The sequence below is a fragment of the Puntigrus tetrazona genome, chromosome 11 (assembly GCF_018831695.1).
Source record: "Puntigrus tetrazona isolate hp1 chromosome 11, ASM1883169v1, whole genome shotgun sequence".
NCBI classification, from domain to species: Eukaryota; Metazoa; Chordata; class Actinopteri; order Cypriniformes; family Cyprinidae; genus Puntigrus; species Puntigrus tetrazona.
This window is the reverse complement of record NC_056709.1, coordinates 22472993-22495036: the sequence shown is the minus strand read 5'-3', so window position 1 is coordinate 22495036 and position 22044 is coordinate 22472993. Positions and strand designations below refer to the sequence as shown.

The window sequence follows — 22044 nt, the reverse complement described above, 5'->3', positions numbered from 1 at the left end:
TATTTGTAAGTCACAGGGGGACACTAAGAAGTCAAGCAGCACATCCAAAATCTTTCCAATCTATTTCAAAGCTATAATTATGCTTCCATTGAACTATAATAAGAATAAACCAGATGCTTTCATCTCTTCCTGCTTTTATTTTCAGGCATATATAGCCCTTTTCTCTGAGAAAATAGCACCTCAGCATGGAATCCAGGCTGGCTTCTCCAGGTTTGGATTATCTATGGTCTGGTTAAACCGTTTTTCTCATTGGACTAATGACTGAACCACCATAAGCCAAGTGGCATCAGAGAAAATGAAAATTTCCATCATTTTGCTCTTTTCTGCCAAACACATCTAAATTACAAGCACTCTGTGTATCTTCACCGCTTTAATTGTTGACAAGAATGCATAGTGTTTTGTACACGTGCCATATTATTGGGAATAAGCACTCGGGGTCCTCTGAGGGTTGTCCCATATCTTGCTTCATTATATAGTGTTGCCAATGCAAATGACTCTGTTTATTTTTTAGTTTTTCTCTGTGATATATCAGCATCCTTTCTTAGTGTATTATTGTGTTCTATAGCAATAACCTGGTGGCCTTGAGTACTTCATAACGGCATTGTACGCATTTTCAAAAAAGCTGCCACTCTGGAAAGGCGGGAAGATTAAGATTCGGCATAATTAAATTCCGAGAAAATGGTGATTTTCTGTCTCTCAAGCCTTTCTCATAAAATCCCTTTCACATTTGAATGCATTTTATCCTGTTCTATGCACTAAAGTGCTGTCTTTAATGACCTGCCGTTCATTCTCTTGATATAGAAGGACAAGAGCAGACTGACATGCAACATACGACACTAATGCAGTTATTTATTGATTCCAGAAAGATTCCCAAGAGGCTTTGATGTTATTGCCGAACACTGAGTGCATTGCCAACCAAGAAGCACATCCATAAACGAGACATTTTTGCTCTTTGCTTTTCAGCAACAGTTCCCCAGTTGCAGCGTTTAATGCATTTTTGATGGTCTTGTAATCTGTGACAAAATCAGCCTGTTAACTGAAACGGACCCTTTTGCATTAGATCGGCTGCCCGACTTGCTTTTGATCACGTTAATCTGCAAATGCTCTTGCTAAGCATGAATGAGATTTGTAACAGCAGCCAACTGCCAACCTCATCACCAGAGTTTTCTCAATTAAAAAAGTTGCATGTCCTAATCTCATTCCAGACCTCCTTGACACAGCAGTCTTGACATGTACACTGATGCGCTAAATCAGTCAGCTGCAGATGCTGGTGAGGAGACTATCTGTGCCAGTCCCAGCTCCCAGATCACGTTGTTATCGCTGTAATAGACCTGATCAAATCAGGCTACTCAGGCTAACACTGTCAACAGGATGTCTCCTATCACAGCCGAGCGCTGCTACCGAGTAGAGCACGTATACTGTTCGACTGGGGGTCAAATCCAGCAGTGCTTACGAAATATCTTGGACTTCAGGGGTGTGGTATAGTGCTCATGTTGGCTTATTAGGTGTCTCCTTTTTTCCTCTCAAAATATCTCAATTTACTCTACGCTGTTCGATAAAATAGAAAAAGGCAGTGCCAAAGAGACCAAAGAGATATTCATTGACTTGTCCACACCCCCCCTCAAATGGATCATATAAACACGCCCCCACTTCTCTACGTCATGGTGTGGGTTTATTTTCATAACAACGCCCACATGTTTACACACAGAAAAAAGGTGGAGCAATTATTTTCGCTGTAGTGTTGTTGTTGACGCCATGTACTGGAGACGCTTTGAAAGTGATAAGTGAAAGTGAATATAGGACAAAACTAGAGCTCAGTGATTAAGTTGTATGTACAACACTATTCTAGAACAGTTCAACACAAATATTGGAGTGTGTTCAGTGCATTTACTGAGAACTGATTCTTGAAACCTGCAGAGCGGCCTATGCTCTGCAAGGACAGTCTGGCACTTCTGACTCACAACCTTTAATTTGCATTTTCTTAATAAAAGAACCTGCCATTGGCTAATCAAATGTGAGTTTTGAGCAGTGTAGAGTAGTGTTCGTTGTTTGCCATTTCTCCAGTCACAAATGCAGACATGGTGTTATGTTTATGAGGCACGATTCAACGCAACACGTAAAAGGACAATATACATTTATTATAATCAATAATTATGTCTCCACTGGATGCAACAAATGCCTCATTTGTAATAGTTTTAGTGTCATAGCACCAGAACACAGCATCACATTATGGTAAGGGGCATAACATTTCCATCACATGCTTGAGGTATTCAGCTAATCAGAGCACACCTCGCTTTTTTAGAAACATGAGCTTTGTGCAAATCGAGAAGAAACAATAATGTACAATATGTGGAAAATATTGTGTTTTTTTAACCTTAACGCTGTTGTTTTTACCAACTTCTTGACTGTTGAACTGTTGTATAGCAGTGATGCTATTGGTCGTTCACTTGTCATGTGATTCTATTTTGTTCAGTGAGTGAGTAATCTTAAAATCCAAACTCTTAGTTGGATTCAGTTAGGAATTTGTCAAGCTCAAACTCATCTCCAGATTAATTTATTTAGACAATCAGGTGGTCACGCTTTCATAAGATTTTTCAAGATTTGGGTTATCCTGGTCAGACTGTATATATTTAATTTATTAAAATGATTTGTGTGAGTCATTAGATGGGGAATCATATTATACCGATTGTGCTCTATGTTCTTAATTCACTAAACAGAACCTGACCATAAAAGTCACTGGTTTGAGAATCAGGCTACACTGGTCCAGCGATATGTTTTCATGTATTCAAATGATCAATGCTCATGAGTCATTGGGATCATTACACTGCTCATGCTGTATGTTTCTGATTCACTAAAAAGTCACTTATGTCAGTTATTGCTTTGCAGTATCCAGTCATTTCTTGGCACACATTTTATATTAACCATCAACAGTACTCAGGCTTTCTTTACTTTGCTTGTTGGCAAAAGAAATTTAGCTTTTTCTTTATAAAAGAATCAATCTTGTTTATGTATTTATTTTTATTGCATTCCATCTACAATAGCACACTCACATTCACAACTAAAAAATGATTTTAGTTTCGTGATGCAGAAAATGTGGTGCAGGAAATACTCAAAGATGTTGAAAGAAAGTTATTACCAATATCAAACATTGCTGGCACACAAAGGCCAGCTTTTTGAACATTTTATGTGTCATTCACTTTCAAAACAACCAACAAACCAAACTCTGACACCAAAAAGCTCTGGCAAGAAACTGCCTTTATTCCCCTTTTTACTTGCATGCCCTGATTTATTGTCTCAATCAGGTATGGTAAACACATCATTTTGATTTATAATGCTCCTGTCCTTATCCCCAGGCGCTCATGAAAGAGCTGCCCTGGAATGAGAATACGAGCATTCAGTGTAGCGCGCCGTTTACCGATTCAATTACCTCATTCACATCCCCGCATAAAAAGCCAGAGATACATAAACATCAAGGAAAATTCATAGTATCGGATAAATCTGTCAAAGGCCTCCTTTAAGCCGTTTTTACAGGCTGTTAAAGTATCTAAGACGCAAGCCATTTTTCCCCTCGCTATCAGGCTGAAGCAATAAATGAATGGTAACATCCAAAAAACCCCTGATGAATCAAATTCAGAGAAGTGACAGGAAGATGAGCTGAGATGAAGAGCAGCTGGGATATGAAGATAGGGCCGTGACATCAGCCTCTCTTGGTGAAGAAAAGCTCGATTGATTTGTTGTAGAGGCCTGCGTCTTCCAAGGCCCCCATATCCCCAAAGCTGCCTGTTGGAACACAGCGTCAACGCCATCAAATATACTCTCGGACAGAATTGATTATACAAGAATGCTTAATGTGTGTTCAGGGCATTGTGGTGAAGGCTATTTGAAAACCCTTGAGCTTCCTTATCTATTGTCCCAATGCTGTACTCCAGGCAACAAGTTCTCAAGGTAGAAAAAATCTTTCAGGAGGGACTAAAGCAGCTGATGTTAATGCGCTGCTTATTATTGGTGTACCTGTGTTTCAACAGAAAATATGAGAATTGATATGAGAGTAAGGTGAGATCAAGGATTCTTCAGATGTCTGAAAAAAACTTCAAAGTACCGCACAGATGGAGGAGATGAGTCTTGGTGTGGCGTTTCTGCTTCCTAGCCATTCTTTCTGTTCCAGTAGTCTTTGAATTGAAAAAAAAGCAACATGGTGAGACGCTTATTTGAACATTCGGGAATATATATTGTACCATCTGTTGTATACGTGGCAGATGCTCATTTCATGTTCTCCCCCACGTGTTAAGGTAAAAGACCAGACACCCTTGAGGTATTGATATACTTCATATAGCACAGAACGTTTGCTGGTTTGGATTTATAAAGGTGAGTTTTAGATAACTCACATCCATCTCACAAGAACAGTGTTGTTTTTCTTTTGCATTGCCCTGTTAAATAATACATGCGATGGGGGATTTTAAGACTATTTTTTTGCTCTTTCATGTCTTCCTCAGTGTGTGTTTTTTCTTAACTTTTGATCCTGTTTGAACCGTCTCTCAAAAGAGAATTAGATGCTTTAGAAATTCCTCTGACTTAACATTTTAAGGTTATTAAGATTTTATGATGCAACTGACCTTTGTTAGAGGCCACAATAAGGTATAAGAGGAGCCAAGCACAGTTGTATTCACTCAGCACACACGACAAGACTGAAACCTGTCAGATTTGATGCTGTTAGCCTCTTATTAGTCTGGAAACAAAAAGCTCTTTGTTTCAGACTACTTACAAATTTGATATAAAAAAGTGACTTTGTGATAAATTGTGGTTAAAAAAAAAAAAGTAATTTTGACTGGATGATTTAGAACAAATTAATAATTCTACAATCATCAAGGTGATTCATCTCTGCATACAAAATAATAATAGTTTTGTGTTTGTTTTTTATTGTGCAAACCATCCATGATAATTGCACTAAGCCATATGATTTCTTTTATTTCGATTTATTTTGCAACCCTATTTTCAAACACTGCCTATCTTTAAAGAAAGATACATTTTTGTGAACAAAAAGGGATGAAAACATTCAGAAACCGACAGCGTGTGTCACAAGAGATCGATTCAATCTCCCCAGTTTCCCTCAAGAACAGACAAAAATTGTCTGACAGTGGCAAGGGTCAGTGACGTCTTACTCAGCAAACAAAGTGTAGCTCTTAGCATCTATTTCCTCCTATCAGCCTTGGCACTCAGCACGAAATCTGACTCACCGTCACCGACTCTCTGTAAGACATTATTTCTTGATTCACTCAAGCATGTAAGTGTGTGATGTAAAACATGCTTTGCGGGATGGCAGTTTGTCCTATCTTGGCCGGCTTTGTCATTGTTTTTTCTTATCACTGGTTCAGTGAAATTAATTGATTCACTGTTGGAAGGAAAAGAACTATAAAGTGCAAGTATCAATAGAATTAGCCATTCTAGAGTGACCTGTAAAGATCCAATGTCCTGGAACAGTCTCCATGGTTCTGGACTTTTTAATACACGGGTTCTGATGTATATTCAAATATAGCTAAAGAGCAAGCAAAAGCATGCACATCAACCTCAAATGGGTGCTCGACTAAAAAAATAAGTAGAAACCACTTTTAAATGTAAAGTAGGCATCACCAAAGCTCCAAAAGTATCAACTATTTATTTTAAAAAAACTTTTGCATAGCGTGTAACATTTCGAGCGCTCTTCGAGCTCCTTCATACTTGATACTTTTGGAGCTTTGGTGTTGTCAACTTTACATTTAAAAGATGTTTCTATTTAAGTATAGCTAACCATAGACTTTACTTTGCTTGTTGGCAAAATCAGAAAAAAAGTTGAAATGTTTTCCTTATACTTAATATATTATACTTTGTATAAATAATCAATATATCTATTTGTTGTTGTTGTTTTTTAAATGCACACTTTATCACCTAAAATATGTTTTGTGGCAGAACATTGATTAGAAAATTTTTGTGCCTATGTTTCAGTAGTGTAGATACAAGACAACCCTAAAAGAATACGATTTAAACTGCTTTGCAGTTCAAATAGTTCATTTACAGAAATTCACTGATTGCACTGACCTCACTGACAGCAAGGGCAGAAAAGAGAGGGAGCAAGTCTGAATTTTTGAGATATAACAAGAGGAAAAAAGGCTGTTTGTTACACTTCAGCAGCAATGACAATACAGTTGTATTTTCTCATGGGACAAAAGTTTGTTCAAAGGATCTATGGTCTGCCTGATTTGATTTGCTGTGAAACTGCTGCTGTGCCACTTAGGACATCTGACATGGCGTAATAGCATAGCGGTCAACCTCCCTGAACTTGTAGTGGGAGATAAACAAAGACAGTAACATCCAGATTCACCAGCGCACAGCACATTTAGCCATCTATCTCTCTTCCTCTCCCATTTCCCGCTCTCCCACAGCTTCCTTGACGTTCTACAGTTGGCATAGCACAATGCAGCTGAAACAGATCCAGGCCAGGGAAAAGCAGTTGATATTGCAGTTTCTGTTGGTAAATAATGCATGTCTCCCTCTCTGTCTCTCCCTGTGGGCCGGCGTGGTGCCTCGTTGTAGTAGTGAGAGTGATTTATTTAGTGTCTTAGAGGGGCACTCAGGATAGCTTTTCATTATTGCTGCAAGCCTTGCAAGGGACAGTTAGTTAGTCCCATTCCTCGAGGGTCATGTTTCTTCTGTTTCCACGTATCTTCTCGATTGTGCACTCTATCACATAGCACCCAGATGCTTTGCGTATCGATTCTTCATAGAGCCATTAACCTGTGAGAAAACAACAAAGCTTGAGCTGTTACGAGTGATGTCTCTATGACAAGCGACATGTTATTGCAGTTTACCTTACAGCTGTCTTTTGAAGGCATCATGCTGTGGAAGTGACTGAATTTGTACTGTATAGATAGGTTGTGCAGGTTATAAAGTAGCACTGTTTTAGCTAAAGTGAAAAAAGTTTTTGTGAAAACTTTTTTGTAAACAGTACAATAATATGTACACACACACACACAAACAGTCTTTTTTGTATTTACTGTAATTTATATTAACTGTTTTAAATTGTGTTATAGCATGTTAAAATAGTTACCGTTTTTATACTACTTTGTTGGATACCGATGATGCTCATTCCAATGAGCATAAAATACAGTTGTTTTTGTAACAGTCACTTTTCTCTGCTGCTGTTTTTTACAACAGGCCAGCATTAAACATTCCATTTTATTTTGATGTCTAGCTTATTTAATTACATTTTTCAGTTTTGAAATATTATTTATAGTCACCATTTTCTTATTTATAATCTCCCGTTTGGAATGGATTTTAAAGGGAGCCAGCTGCAACACTTTCTAGGATTATCTGCGAGTTGTACTGCATGCAGTGATGCTTTAGAATTTGGGCAAGAAACATATCTTAGAAGACAGCATAATTATGCCTTTAAATGCGCCCTATGTGGGCAAGTTCTGGAAGAGAGCCCTGGTGTGTGGGGATGAAAATTTAGGCCAGTAGAAGCCCAACAGTACGTAACACTTAAATAACGCCCATTTTCCAATGGCACACTTTATATTTTCCTTCCTCTTATTCATGTGGATTTTTACTTTCAGGCTGTGATTCTTACATATACGAGTTTCTATTCCCTGGACATGTGCATAGCGAGGAAACAATAGCTTTCCTCATGCTTTCATTTTGACAGCCCCCTCACCCGCTGCAGACTCCAAGAAAGGCGCTCTACACGAAAACGCAGAATAATGAGAGAAGATATGTGCTTGTGAGGGGAAGTAGGAAGGAAGCATCCACGTTCCTCCATCCCTCTTCTACGCCACCATGTGATAATGGCGTATTAAGCCACACAGGACCTTAAAATCCCCACAGCTCAGAAGCTTTGTTTTTTTTTCTAAACGTGCCTCATGTATCAATCTGTCGTCACAACAGTAATGAGAGGTTTGTGGTGAGCTCGCCCGGGGTTTTTAAGCACTTCGTAAGTTGCGAGCATCAAGGTCTTGTCCTCTGTCTCCAATGCCATGAGAACGTAAACATTTATGCCTCGACATGCTCCCAAGTGTTCCCCCCTCCAACCAGAATACATTAGCCCACATTTCTCTCAGCAGCTTTCTACACCATAACTACTTAAGCAAGCTTTCCCAGACAGTTTCGTGTCTGGACAACAAATTAGCTGCCGTAAAAAAAAAAAAAAAAAAAAAAACAGTAGGGGATTTAGAAGCAGAACGACACAAAATATTTAGGTTCATGAGGATTGATGGAATATAACAAGCTCGTGCTTTGCTGTCAAAATGGCTCGATCCTTGCGTGTCGCATTTTTCAGTGTGAAAGTGACTAGCAGCATTCTAGATCCTAGTAAAACGTGGTCAGAAATTGAATAGACACGGAACATCATGACCTGAGATATCCTGTGAGCATCAAGTGCCTATTGTGGTTTTGTTCTTTTAATGGTGAAATCAAAGCCATTACAGCTTTCATTTCCGTGTCAGGAGCGTAAAATGTGTCTTTGGGAGAAGAAAAAAGGTCCATGCGCAATTTTTTCTCTCTCTCTCTGGGACACCTGGGTGCCAACAGTATTGTTCTTTTCCTTATAATTATTTACTATTCTTTTCCTTCTTTCCTTTTCACGTATTAACTTCTTCGTGAAGAAAGAACATAAATTATGTGTGCGGAGGAAAATGGCAAGCCACATACCTCCTCTGAGACTTTAATATAAAGCATGCCTCAGAAAACCTCAAATATCATATGTACGTGCAAACATGCTTCAAACACACTACATTTGCATAAATAGTAGAGATGTGTTGGCAGGAAGCGAAAGTGAGCGAAGTAGGCATAGAATACGGTGTTTTATTGTCAAAGAAGGAAAATCAAAAAGAATTCAAGGTGAAATAAACAGAGCACATGAAAACAATTAGTCCAAAGAGAAGCTCTTCTCGTGAAGGACATCAACACAACACTTCTTCGGCTGTGACTAAGGACTCATTATGCGTTTCTGACAGCAGCATGGCTGAAGCTTTAACCGCAGGCTATGGCATTTCCTTTTTTTCGTAGTATGGGAACAGGACGTTAAGTCAGGCCCCGCAGGGAAATTACCGCGTGAGGCTACAAACCCATATCACGGAATGCAAATAAACCACACATATCAAACGTGAAGGGACAACAAATTTGACTGGCACATTGAATGATGCACCTGAAATAATCTCGATAGTTCTAGCCTGACAGTGCTAATTAACAGCGCCTGGGTAAACGGCCGAGTTTCATTGGTTAACATGTTAGACTGCTCAATTTGTACTCATGTACACTGCCACAAACAATTAATATTCTGTTAAACCTGTCAAGCTCATGCGCTCTGAGAAGTCAGCACACTCAAGTCCAATATTGTTAATTAGCATGTTGCCACCGGAGAACAATTATTTTAATCAAGGCAAAGTCTATAATAGAGGTAGACCGGGAGGTGCAATAGTGCTTGTAGGTGCTGTGTTAGTTGTCAGGGCACACATTTACTCAGTCCTACCTACTACTGCAAAACAGCCATTTTATTAGATGCTAAAGTGTCCAACCGAGTGCTCAAAGTGGTAGGGTGCCATTTACAGAATTTTCCTGGTATGTGGCAGGAAGCTGTGATATTTTATCAACTGCGGGGTTATGCATTCAATTTTAACAGTTTGGTAGGCAGCAGCATTACCTGCCGAGAGAAAGAGCTGATAAACATGGCCCCTCGAAAAGATTTGACTTTGTACTAGTGAAAATTGCAGCACAATAAACTCAGTATGGAAAGTCAGGAAGGGTTAATGCAATGTTTAAAATGGAGATTAGGAGGTCAGAGGTCACTAAATGCTCTTTGAAAGAATCTAAATAGATTCTGCTAATGTGCCAAATAAACTTTTCATTTAGTTTCCCTTTGTTTACTGGCACCGTAGTAATGTTTATGTCAGCTTGTGTTATATTTTTACTATCAGTGATGGGAATCGCGGCGTTAATAACGGAGTTACTTTTTCCAGTAACGAGTGATTAAACGAACTGCAAATTACCACAATACATAAATAAATTGCCGTACCGATAAAGTGGGTACGTTGCTCGTTGGCTTAAAGCAACACTATGTAACTCTTTCTTTGTTCAGAATTTGATTTAACGCACAAATAACATGAGGAAAATGTAGCTTTATTCTTTGAGTTACCAGTACCACGAATGAGGTTTCTAAAAACGTCAGTTAATCAATTCATCTTTTCATTTATGAAATGTTTTGAAGGTGTTGACCCCCTTAGAGAACAGAGGTACATTTACATTCAGTTACAGCATGTTTCAAGTGAATATAACAAGAACGGAGATGTATTCAAATATTTTACTTTACAGCTTGCTGTGTAAAAGCAGCCTAATAGAACCGCTATAGTCTATTATGTTGATAATATTATTTGAAAAATGTTATTGAAAAGAAAAAGAGGAAACCACTTGGTTCTTGGCTGGATAACTGTAATAAGCTCTTTAGAATCAAGCATGAACACAAAGATAGGCCTAGAGAAATAAGAGGAAATTGTACCGTTAATTTTAATTATAGGCCTGCTCGAATCAGCAGGTTATTAATCTATTATATCTAAAAATCAGGAGGTAAAGACTATCAGATAATTTAATTGCGAAATACTTTAAGGCCAAATGTCTTTGTTTTAATTTAATTTTTAATCATGAAATTAAAATTAATTAGTTATAAAATATTTAACCTTTCAACTGAAGGAATGTGCTTAGTAGTGTAAGTTTAAGTTTGACTAGTAAAATTAGGTCCTATTTGAGTTCTGGTCAAGGCCGCATCCTTAAAAAAGTTTTGATCAAATTCAACATGACACCGTGTGCCCTCTTTGCAAAGCGAAATCTTATAGAAGCCGTTCGAGACGGAATCTTTTTCACACGCTCTTTGAGTGCAGATGACGTTTTTGGTTTATCTTTGAAAGCTTCCCTCTTACACTCCATTTTAGAAGTTCCCTTTGAAGCCTCCCTTCAGCTGCCACAACGCATTACTATCCAGCTAGTGCATCGATGTCAGTACCACATGACAAACAGAAAAAACGTTGGAAAACCAGATTTGACACATGGCGGAAAACTTGCATCAATAGACAAGCAAGAGGTTTAATATTGAATGAAGGCTTTTGTTCCGTAATTAACTGTGTCAAGTGCAGTTCAGTTGGTGGAGATAGTCATACTCCAAACCTAAATGATTTGTTAGTAATGGGCCACCGTCTGTTCCATCTGTTAGGTTTATCAAGTAAGTAAATAAGTAATATCACACTGTGCTTGGTATTAAGAGAAGTATAAAATAAGCCTCATTGCTCAGTATGTGAGATTGATGAATAGTTGAAGGCTTCATCTCAGGATAAACTCTTTTTATTATTTATTTATTTCACTGTGCGGGAAAAGCGAGAAATGATTACTTCAAAACTGCATGTTAATCCCTGGTAACCTGCCTGACACCTCGTCATCAGAAAATAAAGGCCAAATCCCTCCTCTGGATTACTGATAAGCCCGTCTCTGAATGATGCCTGTGTCATCTCAGTAATAGGTGGAACCTAAAACTGAAATGTTACACAGGAAGTTCATTAAAAAAAATTGACATTACAGGACTGTTTCAGAGAGTCGAGAGAGATGTTACACAAAAAAATAAGCTTGTTCTTGTGTGTGAACATTACAATGTAGTTGAAACAAGATATATGCGTACAAATGAAGTAGAACAGGTGCACTAGATAGAGAAGCAAGAAAAAAAAAATTGCGAAAAACGTTTGCATTTGCAATGCATTTTACACTTATTTAAAGGAACACTCACCCTCATGTTGATACAAACCCGTGGGACCTTTGTTTATATACAGAGCAATTTTTTTTTTGACAGCTTTCTGGTCCTGCATAGACATTGCCGTAATTACCACCTTCAAGGACTTCGATTAAATGGTCCATGTGACATCAGTGGTTCAACCGTAATTTTATAAATCCACAAAAATACTTTTTGTTCGCAAAGAAAACAAAAAACCTTTTTCTGCCGCATGTTCCCAAGACCACCAAACATTGCTCTTGCAATATTATAACGCTAAAAGCAGTGCCGCATTTCAGCTGAGACTGACATTTTTAAGGTTAATATTGTCATGCTTACGCTTCCTTTCCATGATTCCCATGATCTATTCTTATTTAGCCATGTCACCACCAGATCCAGATGGTGAGAGTCTCTGTCCAGAGGGGCAGGTGTAGAGCAAAGACACAGTCTCTTCTGGAACGCTCAGAACATATGCAGACACACAGGATCTGCTGTGGCCCATAATGTCTTCTGGACCATCTGTCTACTGGCGCTCGTGCCCACCCCTGCCTGTTCGCATCTGCAGAAGGATAAAATGAAATATTCAAATGGCAGATCAACTGAATAATTATTGTCTTGACGCCATGGTGTGTAACGGGGCCAGAGATTGTATGCTCTCCCGAATACCTAAATAAACCTACAAATTAATTGTTTTAATTTATTTTATTTTATGTGAGAAATAATGTTATTATAGGAAATCACTTACTTCCTATTGCTTATCTCCTTTGATGGAGAGTGTGCATACATATACAGTACAGTCAAAGTTAAATTATGAATGTTTTTTGTTGAAATCTGGATTTCATGCCTTCAGATAACCCATGCTTGCTCTCTCTTGCCCAAAGGATTAAGGGTGAGCTCTCACAGAGGTCTCTGTGTCCTCTTTTTGTACTCCATTGTCACCTTGTCCTTCAGTCAAAGCTTTTTTTTCCCTACTGCAGAGTGATGCTTACGTAACGTGTGTGTTTGTCTCCTCATTGACTAAAACTTATATAACATTTTTTTGTGTGTGTGTGTTTGTTAAGGTGGTTATGGGTGGGGGAATAGATGAGTGTTTTGTGTTTGTTTGTTTGTTTTTTGGTGCATATGGTTACGCTTTCCTAGAGATACAGCGTTGTTTACTAGTGGTGTCAAGCCCTGTGTTGCTTAAGTTGACAGGAAATTAGTAAAAATCTCTGTAAGGAAGTCCCCAGTTACTATTAACATGAGGCCAGGGAATGCTTCCTGCCTTGTCTGGTTTGTAGGAAATTGGACCTCTTGCATGATGTCCTTCTGGCAGAAAAAGACAACCTCTTTTAGCCTTCCCCTTGGTCTTCATTGTCCTTAAGCAGAAGGTTAATGTATGCCCCAGACAGCATACCCCCAGCATTATAAACAGCATGGGCATTCTCTATATTAAATTCACCCTTCTTATTTATTTCTCTGCTCCTTAGAAGACAAAAAGTCCGACAAAAGGCAGCATTTGTGTTGACAAAAAAGTATCTTAGCGTTTAAGATGCACTTCATGTTTTAAATCGTATATTCAGCTTTTATGTGTCTTAAATGTTTCTTATTTGTTTAGCTAAATTGTGTGCTAAAGTTCAATAGAAAATATGAAAAGAGCTCTTAACAAAAGCTGTAGAGAAGTTGTGTCATCGAAACTGAAGAATGACTAAAGAATAGAATGACTTTGATTTAAATATTAAAATAGTGGAATTAGAAAAAAAGCGGTAAAAAGTAAAAAATAAAGGACTATCAATTATGTTGAATGTATGGTAGGTGAGGAATGGTTACAAATGGTTCCAGTATAGTACATTTCATTACATTATACATAAAATATCACACTATAATTATTACATTATAGTTATCTCTTTTAGTATATATTTGTAGTTTGTATTTTATATATATTGTATACTCAATATCACACAAAGTGGCAAATCTAAACAAGCAAAAAGTTATGAATAAAAACTTTTCTTAGACTTTCTTTTTTCACCAACTTTTCCCATCCCTTTTTACCAGCTTGTTCCAGAGTCATTTTAAGTGGCTGAAAGCTGTCTTTCTTTCAAACACTGGGGTTGATATTTTGTCATCTAATGCATTGACACTCATACATTTTTAAGCATGGCTTATGCGTCTGAATACTTTTTGTGGCCACTGTCTGGCCTTTGGCTTGACCTTGTGAAACCAGAGCGGTTCAGATGTTCTCGTATGCCCTGATCTGGCCTCAACTGGAGCTGGAACATGTCTGGCAGCATGAGTTTTAATCCCAGAGTTCTAATCTGCCAGAGAATGCCTCATCCAATCACTGCTCTGTCCTCCCTGGTGGTCTTGGAATGGAAATGAGTGACAGCATGCCTAGAACATGTGACACTCACATCGGGGCAGAGGAATATTTATCACCCCAATGGCCATCTTTTTTTTTTTTTTTTTATTCCTTTTTTTTGTGAATACACATTGGTTCCTCATTATGGCTTTGGGTTTTACCTTATCAGGCAGATATCAAGTCATAAGGTGGCCCGTTTGACAAGTGTTAACAAGGTGGGCACCCTGAATAGATATAAAAATATATGAAACGTGTACTTTTGACTGCTTATGCGCCTCATTACTGTAGTTTTATTTGTTATGACACACAAAATGCGCTGAGCCTGTCACAAATATTCTTTTGCGAGACATGCACATGACAGCTCTGCACCTTAAAGACACGGTTTATTTAATGGCACCTATCAGCCGCATGAGGTGGGATGGTTTTGTGTCTGTGTTTAACTGGATAACCCGTCCCATGGCATCTGCAAAAGCCCTGCAGAGAGGCAGATCTCTTTCAGTGTCATAGCCGGGAGGGAGGAGACATCTGACATGTGCAGCGTGAAATTCATTCAGCACGCCTCTCACTGTACTCGACACAGCGGGGACCTCGGCTCACCACGGGTTCCCAGGTGAGCAGGTAGAGCAGTTTAAGCTCACAGCTGCGTCCTGTGGAGACGTCGCGGAAATATCATAGGGACCTACTGGAGAAACACCGGAGGCTGTGATTTAGTTACAGTTATTACGGCGCAGCGTTGAATTAGATTTTGGTGTTGTTTAGAATGAAGAGCCCCTGGTGTTGAGGAAACGGCCACACTTCCAGTGGTACAGCCTGGTTTCGTGTCCTTTCAGAGCGCCCATTGTTCCCATTGTGGGAACACAATATTAAACCAATTGCCATGCAGATGAGCTGTTCTATAACACTCTGATCAGCACAATGCGCCGTTCACGTCTTTTTTGTTCGCATTTCAACAATGCGTCAGCTCATACTAAGAACTGCAATAAATCTTATTAAACTCGAGTTCCACCGCCATCCAGTCGGGAAAGTTTAACAGGAGCCTACAGAGATGCTCTAGTAAAACATCACGCTTTAATGAGGCAGCCACTGTAGATTTACATTTACATGAGATTTCATTTAACATGTTCATTTACTGCAATTAACAGGAACTCCTCTCTCACTGTGTCTCAACAATATGTGTTGCAAAATACCTAAAAAAATCAACACGGATATTGATTTTAACATGCAGGAAAAATTTACTTTTTGTTTTTTTAATACTTTTTGTTTTTATATGTACTGTATACGTATATGTATATGTATATGTATATGTATATATGTATATTAGTGCTGTCAAATGATTAATCGCGATTAAATACATCCAAAATAAAGGTTATCTAATATATGTGTATACTGTTTATACTTTTTATATATTCTGTGTGTGCATTTATATTAAAAATGCATAAATATATGGTATATGGAAATAAAGGTGGTTGTTAAGTTTAGTTATTGGGTAGGATTGGGGATGTAGAATAGAAGGTCATGTAGAATAAGGCATTAATATGTGCTTAATTAGCACTAATAAATGGATAATATTCTAGGAATATGCATGCTAATAAGCAACTAATAGGTCTAACCGTATAATAAAGTGTTACCACACACATGCACACACACACAACTTCCACATCTCCCTGGAAATCACACCCATGACCTTTGGCTTGTTAGTTTCATGTTGTAGGAGTTGAGCTATAATGCTCCTTTAATTTACACAGTGGTAGTACTGCATAGTTTGGTCACCGTTCACTAGATGAAAGCAGGTGCATGGCAAATAAATGTTGTTTACAAAAGCTTTCTTACCCAGTCCAAGACAGCATGTTTTGCAGCTGTTTGTATACTTTGCACACAAGACTATATTGACTGCTGGATGCACAATATTTGAAGAACATACAAAGGATGACAGAGGAGTGTGGCTGCAAATATTGTATAGGGACTATGTACCCCCTATGGCATTGTTTGTCTAGAGTGCTAAACCACATTCTGTATTCGTAGAAACTGCTTTAAATCTTTAGAAGACAGAAGTTGAGAGCAAGATCATTGATATGTACTTTGAGTCAACAAATAACTGTCTGTCATGTCATCAGCGTACATGTGATGTTCATGTGTGTTATTGTGTGGGTTAATATTTTGCTGTCAAATCACTAATGTTAGGCCTGTCAGCCTTTCGCAGGTTATGAAATAATGGCTTAGAATAGGGATGGTCGTAGAGGGAGACAATAGTCCTGTTAGGGGGATGAGCGGAGAAGGGAATGAAGGGGGTGGGGGTGGTAAAGCAAACAGTTTTAGACCACATATTCAAGAGGATGACAGGAGTGGGTGTATCCTAAAATGCCAAGAAGTGGAAAAAAAGTCAAGCCATTTTCTTTGTATATACACTATTGTTGGAATGTTTAGGGTCAGTGAGTGATAACTTTAGTTATTTTTATTTAATTTTAATACAGCAAAAATACAGTATAATATGATTATTTTTAAATAATATACTGTCTTCTATTTTTATATAAATAATTTATTCCTGTGGTGGAGGATGGTCATTTCTCCAGTCTTAAGTGACATATGCTATTTTAGTAACCATCCTAATGTGCTCATTTGGTGAATTTCTTCTTATATATATATATATATATATATATATATATATATATATATATATATATATATATATATATATATATATATATATATATATATATATATATATAAACACCATTCTTAAGTTCAGAAAATGACATGTTTTGATCATCCTTCCTTTCAGCTGAACATACTGGATAAGCCAAAGTACACTGGTGGCCATACATTTTGACGTAATGTATGTGAGGCCTGCTGCTACCTGAAGCTTCATTTTCAGTGAGCCCGTGGTAGTGATCTAAGGTCACGATCGGATTAAGCCATTGAGTGTCTATGTGAGTGCGTATGTGTTTTTCCTCGGGCTGCAGAAAGTGATTCAGGAGTGCTCTATAAATAACCGCAGCTCAGTTAGGCCCGAGGGATGGGGTGCCACTCTGCTGAAGTGAGCTGAGTGAAGGTAGGGAGAAGGCCAGGGCCTCCATGTGGAACCGCAGCAGACGGCGTGCATTGTTTACACTCTGTAGGGATCCTCAGCCTCAGCCGCTCACACCCTTGTAGGTTGCACCCTTCTCCAACCCCTCTTGATCCTGTTTGCCTGCTTGGCTGCACCCTTCTGTAACGTGGCACTGATCAATGTTGACTGATTAAAGCGAATTTGAATATGAATAGGTATCTGTTGTCTGGTTAGAGCGTGAATTTAGGACATGAATAATTTATTTGATAAAACTATCATCATCTAAGGCCTTCTCAACAGCCTGTCAAAATAAAAGTTTGGTTTAGCTTGAAGAAATTGTGACAGAAATATAAGATTTTGTTTAAAGCAATATCACAAATAGCAAACATGTTTTATGCCTTTACTTGATGTCCTCAATTTTTAATAATAAGTTGCATTAAATTATGAATCCAGACAATTTAAACAGAAACACAGTTTTTCTGAAAAGTTTTTAAAGTGGCATATTATTGTAAACATTGTAATTAATTCAACTGACTAGACATGCTTTTAAAACCATTAAAATAAAAACATAAAAAGCCATCCAAGTGCAATAATTTTAATGAAAAAAATAAATAAATTAAAAACATAATAATGCAATAAAGAGAACACACGAACATGTGAGAGCATATGCAAGGTATCCTACTTGTTAGAGTTTATTGTGGGTACACAGACAGACTTAGAAGGCGGAGATTGTTCTCGCCCACCCAGATTCTCTTCCTCCTCTCCAGATGGTATATGGCCACTGCTGTACTTCTGTGTCTCTGCGGTAATGTGTGGAACAGATTCAATAAACTTTCTCGAGCTGGATGTACGTTTCCCCCATGTGGCCTTTTTCCTCAATAAAAGCACATTTATCTGGTTTCCTGTTGTCTGCCTGTCTCCAGTCGTCAAGACAACAGGGCGGACAGTCATGCATGATGGATGTCCTTTCACATGAGAGTTCAAGTCCATTTTGATTACGAGGTGAATTCATTAGGCCCACAAATATGAGCACGCCATGGAGACGAGCCAGTTAAATGTCTCTTGTTTCCTGCCATATATGCATGGTTGTCATCAGTGTTGAACAAACCAATTGAATTTATTCCATACATTTCCAAAAAATGGAGAGTTTTGATACATTTTAAAATAAATGGTCTAAAAGACTTCTTCTATATATATATATATATATATATATATATATATATATATATTATAATATTTAGTATAGAAAGAGAAATACTAGTATATGTGTATATTTTAAAATTGTTAAAACTATAGCTGTATTAGGAAAATGCATTTTTAATACTTTTGAATATTTGTTTACTGAAAAAAATGTATTATCAGCTTTTGGGGAGATTTTAATCGAAATATTTAAAATAACAATTTCAGATCAGAATAGAAAATTGTTACAATTGTTAATTCATATACTGATCTGAAATAAGCACTACTTTATTATATTACTTAAATATTTGAATAGCTGTCTATATTAATTAGTATGGACAGATCAAACATCATCAATTATATTTTGAAGTTAAGAATGAACAGAAAAAGACCACAGAAAATTTTGATCTGATATTTTATAAACGTCTGCTATATGAGATGACAATTCCCATCATGCTATTCATTTGTTTATTTCATTTTGGTTTTCATATATGTCATTCCATTCCACCTTTTGTTTCCCACCATGCACTTGATGTTCTCATTACTGTCCTCTTCTCTTGTCATAATGACAAAGTGGGTGACAGTGTCTGTTTTTTCAAACGGACCATTTTGCGTTTCTATTTATCAGAGAGAATGTCAGAACCTTTACTCTGCCTCTCCCACTCATCATGTGCTTGCTGTTTTTAGCATACACTCGCTGCTTATCAAATATTGTCATACATGCTTAAATAAACACAAGCACCCTCTCATCTTATGCATGTAAACAAAGCAAACCCTTCACCCCGTATCTCTCCAAAAAAATAGGTTTTTATTTTTCACCATAGTCTCAAACATTAAAAAGAAGTAAGTTTTAGGTACAAAAAACCCCACTCATTTAGTATGTTCGATTTTCTCATTTGCTTTTATCTACTGTGCTACACTAATGTAGTTCATTGTGATTCATGAAACACGATACAGGTGATTTCACATTATGGTTGTACATTAAAGGGTGCAGAATGCAGTTTTTCATAAATCTTTTGAATGGTTGCTGCATTACATTGAAAGACATGCAGGTAGACCCATCTTAGACCATCCATAGCAATGAATGTCAGTAGCTAAATCCAAAAATCCAAAAAGGAATCTGTATTCATCTACTGGGAGCACTTTATTTTTTGCATGACATGTCAGACAGAAACGATGTTGCGTTTAACCTTTTAAAGCATTTTTAAAGCATTATTGGAGTCAACTACAAAAGCGACTAGGATCAACCTGAGGGGAAAACACAACTATCAAACACAGGTTTGCTTTTAGTGACCGACCTTTCAATGTCACTGCTTCCCTGTAAACCTGTAGCAAAATGTAAGGGGACCCGTAGCAGCCGCATCCTTGCAAGCATACAAGACAGCCAGATGGTCCAGGTGATCGTTGTGCTCAAAGTGCAATGCCGAAGCATTCCTTGGATAGTTTTTAAGTGGCATCACTTAAAAATCCTTAGGTTGTCAAAATGAGCATCTTGCTGACCTGTTTCTCATCCGCACATCTACACATCTATCTGCAGAAGTATTTTCATTTAATACAATATACCTATGGTGGATACATTTTTGGAAGGTTTGGATATGTTGCTGGTTTTTTAAACATCATTTTATGGTACGCAAATATGTGTCTGCTTTATGAGAAATAGAAGTCGAGTCAGATCTCCAAATGTAACCGTAAAGAGCTCAAAAATAATCTTAACCCACACACTTTCACATTTAAATGGACTCTTGCTCCAGGTCTATTAAAATATATATCAAATCATGTTGGAATTGCTCTGGAATAGCTCGCTGTTATTGTGCATTTTCAGATATGCATTATGTAAACATTATCCTATACGCTTGAATTGTTTATCCCCTGTATTCATTGTGCCCATAATTCCTTTCTAAAGAGAATTTGAGCAATTATGAATCATTGTGTGTTGTAGTGGCTGCAGGCATTTAGTGTGAATCTCTAGAGGAATAGAGGTTATTGTGGCCTACCTACACTCATTTGTGAGGGCAGCGTGAATTGTTTGTTCAAATCATACCAATTTAACATTGTCCTCGTGGCGCTGTTGTTTCCCACGCAGTGGAAAACCAATCGCAAATCCACCTAGGACTGATTTACAGTGCCGGGGGACCAGATTAAGAGGCCGTAGATAGCATCTCAAGTGTTCGCCGAAAGAAAGACACCTGTCCTGCCAACAATTCCCCGGCTTCAAAAGCAGGCATTAACACTTCCATTAAAATCTGTCACCCCTCTTTCTCCCTCTTCTTTTTGTGCTCTGAAGAGAAATCAGAGTCATTCAAATGCTAAGCGACTTTCTCTCCCCTGTGGATATTAGCGCAAAAAGAGCCATGCTCCATCATTCGCCAAGAACATCAGGAAGGGGAAAAAGACGCGAAATGAGCCAATGGTGCCTCGAATATCCCTCACCTCTGCAATATCTCTTCACATTTCATTACCTTTCCTGTGCCGCAGACCAACAAAATGCAGCAAAAACGTCAGTCATCATTAGATCGCTTCCTTATAGAGCACTAAATTCCTAATGCCACATATGTAAGTGTCTCACTGATTTCATCATGCTCGGCAGGTTTCCGAGAGCTCATTTAAATTCATCTCTTCACGAGCTCTTAAATAATATACCAATAATAACTCTAAACGGATCAATGGGATCATTTTAAAGTGTGAGCACTAACTTTGCCTGTGGGCATCGAGCTCTGTACTGTCTCATCTCATTATTTATGTATAGGGGTCTACGGAGTATCCACTTCATTATAAGACACATCTTTTTATGAATGTTTTATTCTTATTTCTCAACAGGTTACAGACGGAGGCACTATTAAGCAGAAGATTTTTACATACGATGCTATGTTCAATACCAATTACTCCCATATGGAGGATTACCGAAGACGGGAAGACCTTGTGTATCAATCGACGGTCCGGTAAGAGCCATTAGTTGTTATATGATGTCACAAAACAGAATATTTATGTTATATGATCTCTGGAAATGCCAAAATTGTTTCATAGCACATTGGACTGTAATGCCAACGTCAACTTGCCTGGCTTGCAACATTGTGTAAATTTCCGTTCGCTTTTCTACATTACTATAAAAAAATGCCTTGGCTTGCTTCTGCATTAACTTCTTATGTGTGCAATAGAAGAGCATCTTGGTCGATGCTTCACTGGTTTTTCAGAGTCTTGCGTCATGAGCGTTGCATTTCTAAAACGTCTTGTCATGTTAAAATTAAATCAGTGTTTGACACCCAGTTCAACACATCAGTGTAATTTTTAACAGTCGACCAGTCAGACCAATGTGGGGCGGGATTAGAATATCAGGGTTATTTAGGTCTTCATTACCATATATGCTAATGAACCTTCTGTTTAATTATGTTGTGCTCCATCTAGTGGTTCTGTGTCCTGTGTATACTGGCCCCTCAAAGGCCTAAAAAAGTTAGACTCTTTAAGTAAAATATGACCTGATTAAGAAACTTTGCCTCAATATCCAGTACTTTTTGGTATTTTCACCCACTGAGCCCCAAGCCAAGCTTTTCTTTTGGGCCCTCAGTTGCAGTGCTCCCCATTTAGGAAGCGTCATCTTTAGCCTTCCCTTTCCGAACATCTGCTGTAGTGTTTCACAGGCCCTCTGAGGAACAGACGTGGCTCCCAAGTCATCCCTGATACCTGAGGCTCAGCTTCAGGTGGAAAAAC

General features: G+C 38.1%; 1 protein-coding gene across 2 annotated transcripts in view; it reads left to right on the top strand.

Moving 5' to 3' along the window:
* Window positions 1–22044, top strand: part of igsf21a (immunoglobin superfamily, member 21a) — a 163075-nt gene that overhangs the window by 81366 nt on the left and 59665 nt on the right. For both annotated transcript variants that reach the window (XM_043252470.1, XM_043252471.1), the window contains exon 3: window positions 21157–21278. In XM_043252470.1, coding sequence (XP_043108405.1) covers window positions 21157–21278 — 122 coding nt within the window. The remainder of the gene's footprint in view (window positions 1–21156; window positions 21279–22044) is intronic.